Consider the following 14500-nt stretch of genomic DNA (forward strand, 5'->3'; position numbering starts at 1 on the left):
CAAGCACTGCAGGCCTAACTTCATAGCACTCACATCATGTCAAGTGAGTAACCAAAAATCAGTGTACATGTGTACACACCTATACATATCTCACCCTAAGTTTTCTGTAAGGGTTCTTTTTATTCCAGAGACACTGCTTTTTTTCTGGGTTATGAAATACAGTGAACATTTATGGACACAAAGCTGAGGTGACAGGGTGGGGATGGGGGCCTTGGAACAGCACCAAGAATGCTGGTTGAACCCTCCAAGTGACAAGATCCTGCCACAACATGTGTGAACCAGGTAGGACACGTGAGCATGTCTCACCTGACCTGGTCTGCGGTGGGGAGAAGCAATTGAGGGAGGCCTCCTGGGCGGGAGGAAGCTGTTGCTAAGGCTGCCCAGCAGGATATGTTGGGCCTGCGACTTAGGCAGAAAGGGCACTCAGGCCCAAATGTTCAGACGTGAGGACCTGCTTCCTGTGTTCAGGGAGCCACAAGTCACCTGGTCTTAGGGCAAGGTGAGGGGACTGGAGAGTTCTGAGGACCTTGAGGTAGATTGGCACTGCCAGGCATGTGGGCTGGCTTTAGCTCACTGATATGCCTTGTTTAGCCCAGAGAGGTTTTTTTTTAATTGATTAGTTGATTTAAGAAACATTTAAAAATTAGGAGGTGCTATTTTGAATATTTATCCTCTATGAAACTCATGTTCATACCTAATCTCCAGTGTGGCAGCACTGAGAGGTGGGGCCTCTGAGGGTGGTTGGGATTAATCTGATGGATTCATGGATTAAAGGGTTATCACCGAGTGGGACTGGTGGCTCCTTTAGAAGAGGAAGGAAGAGCGGAGCTGGCACGTGAGCATGCTCAGCCCCCTAGCCATGTGACACCTGGACCATCCTCAGGACTCTGCAGAGTCCCCACCAGCAAGAAGGTCGTCATCAGATGCAGCCACTCAACCTTGGACCTCTCAGCCCCCAGGGCTATAACAAATACATTCTTTTTTAAAGTCAATTACCCAGTTTCAGGTACTCTGTTGTAAGCAACAGAAACAAACTAAGACAAGAGCACGGCAGGGTGGAGGAGCTAGGGGTGCCTGGGGCATCGGGGACTTGTCCGGAGACCAGCTGTATGTGCAGCCACAGTGCCTACAGGTTTCTGTGGTCCTGATATCCCCCACCCTTGATTGGCCTGGATTCCAATCCGACTCATTTGTCAGCTGTGCTCCTTTGGGCAAGGGATTCACTTCTGCCTGCTTTGGTTCTGTAGGAAGTGGTGTGGAGAAGGAGGGAAGCAGGAAGAGCTAGGTGCAGCCCATGCAGCAGGGATGGTGTACGTCCTTATGCTGACTGGCCTCTGTCCCCTCAACACCTTGCCTGCCCTCCCCCCACTCCACTAACCCACATCTTCCCTTCTCCCCAACCCCTACAAGGACCCAGAGATGTGCTGAAGGGTGTACATCAGGGCTGCCCCGGCTGTGTGCTGTAGAAAGCTAAACTGCACTTAAACCAATGGGGATGTTTGTTGGGAGGTGCCTGTAACATCACACCCAGAGGAGGCGGGGGTAGAGCTGGCCTGGAAACCCTAGGGCCATGGAGGCCACCTCAGGCCCGAATGGAGTTTGACAACCCACAACGATGGACTCTGATGGTCCCCCGGACAGGGCTTCTATCCTGGGACTGGTCAGCCATGCTGGGGAGACTGGCTCACACGAGGCCATGCCAGGGAAGGGCAGAACTGGGAAAGGCAGAAGTCTGGAAGTTTCTTATATGGTGATGATTAGAATGAGGGCATGAGCTGGGGCACAGCTGAGGGTGTGGCACTGCATGGAAACAGGGTTATTTGGGCGCCGTATAACTGAATGTTGAACCCAGTGGCCCTTTGCCGCCCTCCTCCGGGAATCCCCCAGAGCACCAGCAGCTGGGCCCGTACTCGCAGGCAGGGAGCCAGCAAGCTGTTCTCCAGAAGTCTGACGAGCCCTAAAGGGAAGACCTGAGACATGAACATGATGACACGCCCCACCCCTGCCAGATTTCCCAGCAGGGAATCTTGCATCAACCAGCCCTACCATGTGCTTAGAACTTCCAGTCAGCCCACCTTGAATCTGAACAGACAGCTCAATGTCATATGGCTTAGAAAAGTAAGACAACTGCATCTTGAAAGAAACAGACTCTGTGGAGAAGGAAAATTCAAAAAATAAAAATAAAACTATTGTTGGCTTCAGAGAGAATGAAAACATATTACATCCTTAAAACAAGAGCCAGCCATTTAAAAATTGTTCAGCACAGGTGTATGCAACATGGCCTTGCTCTGTCAGCTGAGATGGCCCAGAAAGAATGACATCTCAGTAGCAGCCAACACACCCAGAGCCCAGATCTTCTGTAATGTCATTTGCCATGCAAGGAACCAGGGATCCCTGGAAAAATGGCTGATTCTAGGGCTAGGGCAGGGTATGGACAAGACAAACCTGGAGAATATTGTAGTGCGAGTACACACACACACACACACACACACACACACACACACAATGATGGGGCTATGCCAAAGAGACAAGAGTCAACTGAAAAAGCCTCCAGTGGCTATTGCTAGAACTATTGGAGCAACAAACTAACATAGTATTGGGTATGACTCAAAATATAAAATAAATATCTATGGTTCATACTAATAGAAATAACAAATGGGGAAGAATAGACAAGTTTGTGGCCGGGCACGGTGGCTCACGCCTGTAATCCCACACTTTGGGAGGCCGAGGCGGGCGGATCACGAGGTCAGGAGATCGAGACCATCCTGGCTAACACGGTGAAACTCCTTCTCTACTAAAAATACCAAAAACAATTAGCCGGGCGTGGTGGCGGCGCCTGTAGTCCCAGCTACTCGGGAGGCTGAGGCAGGAGAATGGCGTGAACCCAGGAGGCGGAGCTTGCAGTGAGCCGTGATGGCGCCACCGCACTCCAGCCTGGGAGACACAGTGAGACTACTTCTCAAAAAAAACAAAAACCTTTGTGCAGAAGAATTCCAAATTGTGTAGATACTCGTCTCTCGAGGAGGTGAAACATCACACCGTGCCCTTTAACTGTGGGCCAAGCTTAGTGACTTCCTTTCAGAGAGTACAATATGGAGGAGGAGGAAAATGAGAACCTTTACAGTGGAGAAACCTGGCTCCCACCTCCTCAGCCAGCTGATGAAGGCCGCACACCACACCGGTGATAAGATGTGGATAGTGTGCACCAATGATATGAAGGGATGAGAAAGGCACTTTCTTCTGTGGTGTTCCTCCCCAGAACCCAGAACCCCAGTCTAGCCATGAGTAAAGCGTTAACAAACCCAACAAAGGGACAATCCACAAAGCACCCACCAGGAGTCTTCAAAACTGTCAAGGTCATTAAAAACAAGTCTGAAAAACTCTCACAGCCAAGAGGAAACTAAGGAGGCATGTCTCAGAACAGAAAAAGGACATTAGATAAGAACTAAGGGAATACAGATAAAGTACAGACTTTAGGTAATTTTAAAAATATGTTATATAACAGCAGGGCGCAGTGGCTCACGCCTGTCATCCCAGCACTTTGGGAGGCTGAGGTGGGCGGATCACGAGGTCGAGATGGAGACCATCCTGGCCAACATGGTAAAACCCCGTCTCTACTAAAAATACAAAAACTAGCTGGGCGTGGTGGCGCATGCCTATAGTCCCAGCTACTTGGGAGACTGAAGCAGGAGAATCACTTGAACCTGGGAGGCAGAGCTTGCAGTGAGCCGAGATTGTGCCACTGCACTCCAGCCTGGCAACAGAGTGAGACTCCGTCTCAAAAATAATATACATATATATGTTTTATAGAGAGAGAGAGAGAGAGCAAAGAAAAACTCTTGAAAATTAAATCATATTGGCAGAAATGAAAAATCTTGGTAGCAGGTTGGGAGATAAAATTGAAGAGGTCTCTCAGTAGGGCAAAAAGACAACAAATGAATGAAAGAAAAGATAAGAAATTAGAGGCCAGTCCAGCAGCTTCACCCTGGGAAGAATAGACACTCCAGTGAGGACAGAGAAACAGAGAAATCCACAACAAAGTAATTCAAGAAAATTTCCTAGATCTGAAAGGCAGAAGTTACCAGACTCAATCAACCCGAAATGAAATGCGACTGTAGGCAACTTGTGGTATTTCAGAACACAGGAAACAAAAAGGAGACAAAAAGGTCACCTACAAAGACATCAGACTTTGGACTCCTCAGTAACAACACTGGGAACAAGACGATGAAGCAGTATCTTTAAAATTCTGCAGGGACATTTTTTTCTGACCTGGAATTGTATGTTTAGCTAAACCCTCTATCAAGTATAAATAAAAAAATCATTTCCACACTTGCAGATTCTCAAAAAACTTGCCTTCTGCCGTGGCCTGAATATTTGTGTTTCCCAAAGTTCATATGTTGCAATCCTAACCCCTGCCACATGTGATGTTATTAGGAAGGTGGGGCCTTTGGGAGGTGATGAGTGTGAGGGTGGAGCCCTTATTAATGGGATTAGTACATTTATCAAAGAGGTTCCAGAGAACTCCCTTGCCCCTTCTGCCGTGTGAGGACACAGCAAGAAGGTTGCTCTGTACAAACCAGGAAATGGACCCTCACCAAGACTCCACATCTGCCACTGCCTTGATCTCAGACTTGCTGGTCTTGAGAACTGTGAGAAATAAATGTCTGATTTTTATAAGGCACCAGGACTGTTATAGCAGCCCGAACTAAGACACCTCTCAAGCACCTTTTCTCAAGAAGAATGGGCTTCACCGGAACAAAAAAGGAAACTCAGAAGAAGGAAGACACACATACAGAAAACAGGGGCTCAGGCCGGCCACGGTGGCTCACGCTGTAATCCCAGCACTGTGGGAGGCCGAGGCAGGCGGATCACCAGATCAGGAGTTCGAGACCATCCTGGCTAACATGGTGAAACCCCGTCTCCACTAAAAATACAAAAATTGGCCGGGCGCGGTGGCTCACGCCTGTAATCCCAGCACTTTGGGAGGCTGAGGCGAGTGGATCACCTGAGGTCAGGAGTTTGAGACCAGCCTGGCCAACGTGGTGAAACCCCGTCTCCACTAAAAATACAAAAATTGGCCGGGTGCAGTGGCTCATGCCTGTAATCCCAGCACTTTGGGAGGCCGAGGCAGGCGGATCACTTGAGGTCAGGAGTTCGAGACCAGCCTGACCAACATGGAGAAACCCTGTCTCCACTAAAAATACAAAAATTGGTCAGGTGCAATGGCTCACGCCTGTAATCCCAGCACTTTGGGAGGCCGAGGTGGGCGGATCATGAGGTCAAGAGATTGAGACCATCCTGGCCAACATAGTGAAACCCCGTGTCTTCTGAAAACACAAAAATTAGCTGGGCATGGTGGCGGGCACCTGTAGTCCCAGCTACTTGGGAGGCTGAGGCAGGAGAATCACTTGAACCTGGGAGGTGGAGGTGGCAGTCAGCCGAGATTGCACCGCTGCACTCCAGCCTGGGCAACAGAGTGAGACTCTGTCGAAAACAAAGACAAAGACAAAAACAAAAACAAAAAAACCCAGGAACCCAACACAGAAGACATGGCCTGGGAGGCCCATGGAGGGTGGCGAGAAGTGACCCTGGGGTGATGGCTCTGCACCAGACGTGGAGGGCGACTGAGCCGTACTGAGCAGTGTGATCCATGGGTGAACGATCTTCACAAGGCCCCACCTCCATCAGGCCAGCTGTAGCCCGGGGTCAGAACACCCAGGAGAGCCTGGCCTAGTTTCTCGGCAGTACTTGGCTTGGCCATGTGCCGATGAGGGGCGCTCCCATCCTCTGCTGAGGACACACAACACTCACAGAAGTTCCCAGCTTTCCCCCCACAGAGAGCTAAAGGCAGGCCGTGGTGAGCTTAGAAGCAGGATGTACAGGGCAGCCCCCTCCCTCTGACTGTATTTCTGCTGCAGATCCAGCGCCTGGTCCCCACCTTGGCCCTGCCAGGTGCCTGACTGTGCTGAGCCCAAGATTCCCTCGAGACCTTGCTCACGACTTCCCCAGGAGGGGCCTTGTCAGCTCCCAGAGAAGCAGGAGTCAGACCACAACCTGGAGACTGATCTGCTCGCCTCCGGGAGCCTCCATCCAGCGGGGGCAGTGCCGCCCTCTCCTTGCACACCCAGTGTGCACTCGCCCTCCACTTTCGAACTAGACAGGGTATTTGGGGATAGATACACAGGTGGAACTATAAAGAAAAGCAAGGGAACAATTAGCACAAAAGTCAGAATGGCCATCACCTCTTGGGCATAAGGATGAAAGACACTTTCTAGGTCTTGTCCGGAGAAAAATGTTCCAGCTAGTTTGTAGTCTCCTAATCTTGGAGGTTGTATTGGTCATGGATTGATCAGTAGGACAGAAACCATTCTAGCCATTTCCCTGGGACTGACCCAGGGCCTGGAGGACAGAAGTCAGGAAAAGCCCCCACAGCGCGCGGGTCCTGCCAGCTCTCCAGAGTGGGGATTTTAGAGGAGCCACAGGAAACCTCTGCTCATGGTCACCACTGCCTGGGATGCTGAGGTGGGTGCGTTTTGGGCAGCACCCAAGGGCTGTAGCAGAACCCTCCATTTGCGGAAGCCACATTTCTGTCTACTTCTGCCAGAGAGAAATACAAAAGGGTTTCTGCCACTCAGCTGTTTTCCAGGTCTCCCATGAATGCCTCTCGCTGGTGGACAACCTGGAAATGTAGTTCCCAGGTTTCCAGCCCCTGTGATACACGTGAGGGCAGAGGAGGGGATGGAAATTTGCTGAGTGGCCCGTAGGTAATCCTGAACAGAGTTTAATGAGATACTAGTGCGGCACACATCCGTTGTCATGGAGACATCATTCAGGGTGTGTGTGATAGCACTTACGTAGGCAGCCTAAGTTCCGACTTCACAGACTTCAGAACTTTCTGGCTCTCAATCTTCTTGTCTGATTGTATTAACGAAACCAGGGACTGTAATAGGTTAATTGGGGGAAAAAATACAAATTGGAGAGTTTCAGCCCTCTGTGCTGTCTCCAGGTTCTGGCCAACCCCTTCCAGGTTCAGTGGCCCCTCTGCTGAGTCCCAAATCTCTTGCATTTGTTGTATCCTAGAAAACAGCCCTCCTTTTCCTACTAGAAACCCATAGGTCTCAGGTGTGGAAGAGGCCAATGGTTACTAACAAACAGGGCTGCCCCTCCAAACACGGCCGAGCTCCTGCACAGTCCTCAAAATCCAAAGTACACAAAAAGAATGAGGTTAACAAAATGCAAACACACACACAAAATTGTATGTTCTTTATTGTCCTAAAATTGCATAGTACTTTGATTGTGCACGCTTTTAAATCGAGAGCAGAGTCGCCCACTTGAAACTACTCTCTTGCATGGGATATTTCAAGCTGTTTTACTATATGGGCAAGGAGCAGGGACCAAAATGCTGCCTGGGCCTAAAAAGAGCTGTGATCAGATTCAACAGAAGTTGGAGAGGGGGAGGGATCTGGGCCACACACGAGAAAAAAGTGTGGAAGAAGGTTGAGATTTCAACTGGACTTATAGGAAGCACAGATGGGTGCTGGAGGGGCTTCATGGATGTCAGGGAACAGGATTCAGGAGCAGCCTAGACAGGAAGGAAAAGGAGAAAGGAGTCCAGAGGGCCATGCCTTGTGCTCACATCTGAGATGAATGCCACCTGCCAGGGGCAAGCCTGGAGACAGCGCACGGGTAGCCAGGATGAACAGTTTGGGTGTTACCACGGCTACGGAAAGCCACATACTAGAAAAATAACTTAAAAGCTATACAATCGTCATTATAAATATTTTGTCTTCTAAAACTAACTCTAGTGTTGGTTATAAAAGGTTCACAGTTACTCTGAAGAGAGCTGTATCTCTATTGCACAGTAGTGGAGAAGTCTGCTCTGGTCCCCATGTGTAAACAATGATTCCCTTCTCCGCTGGCGACTTCAGGACACAGAGAAACAGTATCTGCTGTAAGCAAAAGCACTTGGGTAGAAGGCACGTGGAAGCTGTCAAACTCTATAGGAGCACGCAGAACATGTGGGATGCCCACTTCTCTTCCCATGTCGCATCCCTGCTGTTGGGACAGGTCTGGAATCAGAGGAAAGGTGGTGATGGTCTTGTCACGGTCTCATCCTCATTCCACAGTTACAGACTTGGCCAGATTTCTGGGGAAGTCAACCTTAAACGAAAAAAAGTGGCTGTTCAGGACCCCGAAGATCTCAGCAACATGCTACCCCTCAAAGACAATTTTCAGAGTGCTTAAAAACAAGGAGACAGACGTTCACCATAGTCACCAACCTAGAGACCTGCATCTTGGAAGTAGATTCCTTAGTCCAGAAGCTTCATTTAACTGTATAAGGTTTAGTTAGTCCCTCAATAAACATTTATTGTGTACCTGATGTGTGTCACGATCTGTTAACATGATTTAAAGAATATGGTTCATGCTTTTAAACACCATGATTTAAAGAATATGGTTCATGCTTTTAAACACAGGTAACTTGATGTATACCGTTAAAAACTCACTTTTCTTGTAAGAATATATATGAATTTCATGTGACTAATTCATTTAGGGTGGAGTGGGAAGGAAATATAGGAATGGGTCATCAGTAGGCTTCTACTGGGCCGGGCGCAGTAGCTCACGCCTGTAATCCCAGCACTTTGGGAGGCCGAGGTGGGTGGATCATCAGGTCAGGAGTTCGAGACCAGCCTGACAAACATGGTGAAACCCCGTCTCTACTAAAAATACAAAAAAATTAGCTGGGAATGGTGGCGCGCCTGTAGTCCCAACTACTCAGGAGGCTGAGGCGGAGAATCGCATGAACCCGGGAGGCAGAGGTTGCAGTGAGCCGAGATTGCGCCACTGCACTCCAGCCTGGGTGACAGAGCGAGACTCTGTCTCAAAAAAAAAAAAAAAAAAAAAAGTAGGCTTCTACTGTATCTGGTATCTGCAATGTCTTACATTTAGATATTTTAAAAGATGAAACACATATGAAAACATGTTAGCAAATGTCAGCTCTGGATGATATGTACATATTCAGGTACTCATTATATTCTTTATGTATTCTTCATTATATTCTTTATGTTATGTATCTTTAAAAGCTTCAAAATAAAATTGTAATAAAACTTTTATTTCTTTGTACTATGAACTGTGTGTTCTTACTTGCTGTGAGATAATAAATTGGTTCTTTTCTGGAACATAATTTGGCAATATATGTTAGGAGTCCAAAATGTTACATCATAGCTCATTTGTTAGATTAAGGACAAATTTTTTTTTTTTTTTTTTTTTTTGAGACAGAGTCTCGCTCTGTCGCCCAGGCTGGAGTGCAGTGGCGTGATCTCAGCTCACTGCAAGCTCTACCTCCTGGAGTTCACGCTATTCTCCTGCCTCAGCCTTCCGAGTAGCTGGGACTACAGGCACCCGCCACCAAGCCCAGCTAATTTTTTGTATTTTTAGTAGAGATGGGGTTTCACCATTTTAGCCAGGATGGTCTCGATCTCCTGACCTTGTGATCCACCCACCTCGGCCTCCCAAAGTGCTGGAATTACAGGCGTGAGCCACCGTGCCCGGCCAGGACAAATCTTAAATGTGGGACAACATTGTATATACAAAGATGTTCACTGCTGTGTTATTTATGAAGACAAAAAACTGGGAACAGCTTAAATAGTAGAAGATTGGCTAAGTAAACATTAAGAAAATCATGTTATAAGATTGTGGTGGAATATTATGTAATGATTAAATGCTACATATAACAAGCTCATAAAGATGTAAGAAAATACTTGCGGCCGGGCGCGGTGGCTCAAGCCTGTAATCCCAGCACTTTGGGAGGCCGAGACGGGCGGATCACGAGGTCAGGAGATCGAGACCATCCTGGCGAACACGGTGAAACCCCGTCTCTACTAAAAAATACAAAAAACTAGCCGGGCGAGGCGGCGGGCGCCTGTAGTCCCAGCTACTCGGGAGGCTGAGGCAGGAGAATGGCGTAAACCCGGGGGGCGGAGCTTGCAGTGAGCTGAGATCCGGCCACTGCACTCCAGCCCGGGCGACAGAGCCAGACTCCGTCTCAAAAAAAAAAAAAAAAAAAAAAAAAAAAAAAAAAAAAAAAAAAGAAAATACTTGCAATATAACAATAAAAGGAAGATGCAAACATTTTATCCTTGACATAATATTAAATAATATTTTTAAAAAAAATTCACATGCACAGGAAAAACCTAGACTAAAATACTACATTTGCTAATTGGCACTGCCTCTGGGTGATTAGGTTGTTTCCGGTTTTTTGTTTTGAAACAGAGTCTCACCCTGCTGCCCACCCTGTGCAGTGGCGTAATCCTAGCTCACTGAAGCCTTGAACTCCTGAGCGCAAGTGATCCTTCCACCTCAGCCCCACAAGTAGCTGGAACTCCAGGCACATACATCAGGCTAATTATAAAAAATTTTTTTATACAGGCAGGGTCTTGCTATATTGCCTAGATTGGTCTCAAACTCCTGGCCTCAGGCAATACTTCCACCTTGACCTCCCAAAGTGTTGGGATTACAGGCGTGAGCTGCCTCACCTGGCCAGGTTATAGGTTAGTGCCATGATCAGAAGATACATTTTGCAGTTTCCAGCTTGTTTTGGGGGGCGGGAGGTGGTATAAGCTACTTTAAAAAGAAAGCTATTTTAGGCCAGGCGTGGTGGCTCACGCCTGTAATCCCAGCACTTTGGGAGGCCAAGGTGGGCAGATCACGAGGTCAGGAGATCAAGACCATCCTGGCTAACACAGTGAAACCCTGTCTCTACTAAAAATACAAAAACATTAGCCAGGTGAGGTGGCGGGCGCCTGTAGTCCCAGCTACTTGGGAGGCTGAGGCAGGAGAATGGCGTGAACCTGGGAGGTGGAGCTTGCAGTGAGCCAAGATTGTGCCACTGCACTCCAGCCTGGGCGACAGAGCGAGACTCCGTCTCAAAAAAAAAGAAAAGAAAAAGAAAGCTACTTTAAATAAAATTACTTATTCTATGACTATTTAAGTATTTAAAGAACACAAAGGAACTTTGGGGCTATGTCTCTCCTCTCTGCTGTTAGGTGCGGTTTTTAGACGTACGTCATATCCTCGGAGCACAGCCAGGTGGAAGGACAGCAGCTGCAGCGGAACCACGCTCAGGATGCCCTGGAGGCAGTCCACAGTGGGAGGCAGCTCGATTGTCTTATACGCAAACTTGGAACTTTCAGTATCGTCCTTGGAGCACAGTATAATGGGGCGACCCTGGAGCAGAGAAATAGGATCATAAAATAGATCGTCTCTGAAAGCAGCAATCCCGGATGCATGCGGAGGATCTGGAAGCTACAGGACCGTGATGAGAACAGTCCTCTTTTGCATTTGCTGGAATCCTGGGTGAGGTGGTACATGTGGGACACAAATGCTTGGAAACGATAAAGTGTCTGAGGCTTTTTGGTGGGTTTCTTCCCCTTCCCTGAGAAGGAGACGCCACCCTGCTGCATCATGCGGCACCCATTTGTGCCTTGCCGAGCGCAGGGCAGACTCACTCCTAAGTCTGTGGGGCTCGTAGTCTAGCGGTGGAAAATAAAAACCTAGACAAGGACACCAAGAAATAAAGATGAATTCCAAAGACATGCCACCAAGGCAAGGAAACAGGATAATGTGATTGGGAGACGGGTGAGGTCTCCGAAGCTCTCTCAGAAACAGGAGACATTTGGATTGAGCCCTAAATGATGAGGCCAACTCTCGGCAGAGCATTCTGTGGGAAAGGCGTTCCAGACAGCAGGAACAGCCAGCGCAGGCCTGGAGGCGGGTGTGGGCGCAGCGTGAGTGGGAAGCAGAAGGAAAGCTGGAGTGCCTGGAACTCACTGAAGCAGGAGGAAAGGGCCAGATAACGCAGGACAAAAAGGCAGGTTTTTGTTTTCCACCACTGGACTACGAGCCCCTCTAGACTTAGGAGTGGGTCTGCCCTGCTCTCGGCAAGGCACAAATGGGGGTGCCAAATGGTGCAGCAGGATGGCGATCTCCTTACCAGGGAAGGCTCACCTGTGGCTTGACGGGAAGGTATGGGAGGGTTTTAAGTGGGGAAAGGATGCAGTTGTGTTTTATCCCCTCACACTGACCTCTGTGCTGAGCCAGGGGTGGTGACATCTGGATGGGGCACCTTGTTGGATTTCACCTCCCTGAAACTTCATGAACTCTGCCCTCCTACCTCAGGGCAGCTGCTGTGCACAAAGCATTTGGTTGGTCTTTGTGGCTGGTTCCAGGAAGGAGCTCCCAGCCTCTGGACCTTCCCATGTGACAGAAGCGTCTTCGTTATTTATGGGAGGTCTCTTGGACTATACCTGACTGTATGCTAAGGTGACGACTCGTGGTGGGCCTGCAGATGGTCCCAGGATGGGGTCTCGCCCTGCCAGAAAGCCAGCCACATGATTAGAGGGGTGCGGCTTTGAGACATGAGCCTGTCAGCCTGATCTCCCAACCTCCAAGGACACAAGTGGGGCTGGCAGCTGAGTTCAATCACATGGCCGATGGTTCACTCTGTCCTGCCTACTTAATAAAACCACAATACAAACTCCGGACACTGAAGCTAGCAGCTCAGGGGAGCTCCCTGGAGACACACAGTGACGTGCCGGGAGGGTGACACATCCTGAGGACACAAACTTCACATTTGGGGCCCTCAAACTATGGGTCCCTTGTTTGGGGTTGGCTGTGATTTTTATAATAAAACTGTAATAGGATAGTGATTTCCTGAGCTCTCTGAGTCATTCTAGAAAATTATTGAACTTGAGGGGAGAGTGGGAATCCCTGGATTCATAGTCAGTTGCTCAGAAGTGCGGGTGGTTCCCTGGCTTGCGACAGGTGCCTGAATCGAGGGCAGTCTTTGGAAAGCTGTGCCCCTGCCCTGTGAGATCTGGGCTAACTCCAGGTAGTTCGCGTCAGAGCTGCCTGGCCGCAGAACGGGGAAACCCTGCCCCGGGGATCTCCACCAGGAGCCCCTCCCCCGAGCTCCAGGCCAGCATCCGGCGCTGCTCACGGCAGTGTGGGACCCCGGGCCCCGCCCAAGAGCTGTGTGGGACAGCTGCAGGCTGACCAGTTCCTTTCCAAGGGTGTGCACTCCTCACAAGGGGGCCCGGGGAGGGTGTGCGCTCACAGCCACGCGCTGGCCAGACCATCCATCGCTGGTACTGGCAGACAGTGGTGAGGTGGGCATGCGTGCAGAAAAGCAGGAGAGAGCTGCGCAGTCCGGTGGAGAGCCCTCACCTGGCGGGCCGTGACTTGCTGCAGGGCATTCTGGCATTTGGCAAAGCAAGGATCCTTCATGATGACCATGATGACTGGCATCTGCTTGTCAATCAGTGCCAGGGGCCCGTGCTTCAGCTCCCCAGCCAGAATGCCTTCTGAGTGCATGTAGGTGATCTCTTTAATTTTCTGGAAAGAGGAGGTGAGATCAGAGTCACTCTGGGCAGATGGGGCAGGAGCAGATCAACCAGAGGGGAAGAAGGGGAACCAGGGGAGGATGACTCCGGAAGGCAGAGAGCCAAGGGTTGCAAGGCAGACAGATGCCTGGAGTGGTTGACAGCACTGAGGACACCCAGCAAGGGCCTGGGGAGAGGCCTGGTTACCATCCAGGGCATGCACCAGACCAGGACACAACCTCTGTGTCCCCACACCAGCCCCGGGCACTGCTCCTCTGTCTCTCTCCAGTCCCATGCACAGCCACCCCTTAGGACAGACAAGTCGGAGTCAGCCTAGCTCGCCCTCTTCTCCTCCCTAGTCAGCCACATTTATCACGATGGCATTGTATTCTGCGTAGCTATACCTTCAATTAATGATCTGATTAAGCATTCGCCCATTAATAACTTCTAAAGAGTGGTTCCACGCAAAATCGCACAAACTGGGGTGTTATTTGCATTAATTTTTTTCCTATATTCAGGTAGATCCATCTGTATTCAGTTACCACAGATCCACGTCATTGAAATGGTGAGACAGTTGAATAAATCATCTCTTGACTCCTGCCAGCACTGTTGATTTGGGTCAGGGCAATGCTGTAAGGAGTGTGGCTCCACTCTGGAGGCTGCCGACAGCTGCAGGGCCGGCCTTCCAGTGACCAGAGGACCACTGGCTTGTGCCAGCAGCCACCTAAATGCTTCTTTCTTCACCAGACTCATGTGGCGGCATGGCTGAAATGTGCACCTTTCACCAGTACATTCAGCCGCTGCAGCTGAGCCCCCCACCCATGAGGCAGAGTCATCTGGGGGCTGTCAGTGCACCCCAGGCCTTGTCTCTACTGCACCCCAAGAAGCAGCACCTGCCTGTCCTCAGCGTCCCATACCAGGAGTCAGAATCTCCAGGGGGCGGGTGCAGGAGATGGAGCTCACTGTGGTCAGCCCAGCACTCCCCACCAAGACCAAGAAAATCAATGCTGAATGTTGCCGGTGACCACTTGCAACCGGCATTGTCTTATTTCCTTATTTCCTTCCTTCCTTCCTTCCTTCCTTCCTTCCTTCCTTCCTTCCTTCCTTCCTTCCTTCCTTCCTTC

General features: G+C 49.6%; 1 protein-coding gene across 2 annotated transcripts in view; it reads right to left on the reverse strand.

Annotated features, from left to right (window-relative positions):
* Window positions 1-7240: 7240 nt before the first annotated feature.
* Window positions 7241-14500, reverse strand: part of GFPT2 (glutamine-fructose-6-phosphate transaminase 2) — a 53767-nt gene continuing 46507 nt past the window's right edge. The window contains exons 17-19 of one of the 2 annotated variants that reach the window (XM_025389020.1): window positions 13222-13389; window positions 11062-11223; window positions 7241-8160 (exon numbers count right to left, since the gene is read on the reverse strand). In XM_025389020.1, coding sequence (XP_025244805.1) covers window positions 8116-8160; window positions 11062-11223; window positions 13222-13389 — 375 coding nt within the window. In that variant the 3' untranslated portion in view covers window positions 7241-8115. The remainder of the gene's footprint in view (window positions 8161-11061; window positions 11224-13221; window positions 13390-14500) is intronic. The other variant, XM_025389021.1, reaches the window with a different exon arrangement.

This window comes from Theropithecus gelada, chromosome 6 (assembly GCF_003255815.1).
Source record: "Theropithecus gelada isolate Dixy chromosome 6, Tgel_1.0, whole genome shotgun sequence".
Classification (NCBI taxonomy): Eukaryota; Metazoa; Chordata; class Mammalia; order Primates; family Cercopithecidae; genus Theropithecus; species Theropithecus gelada.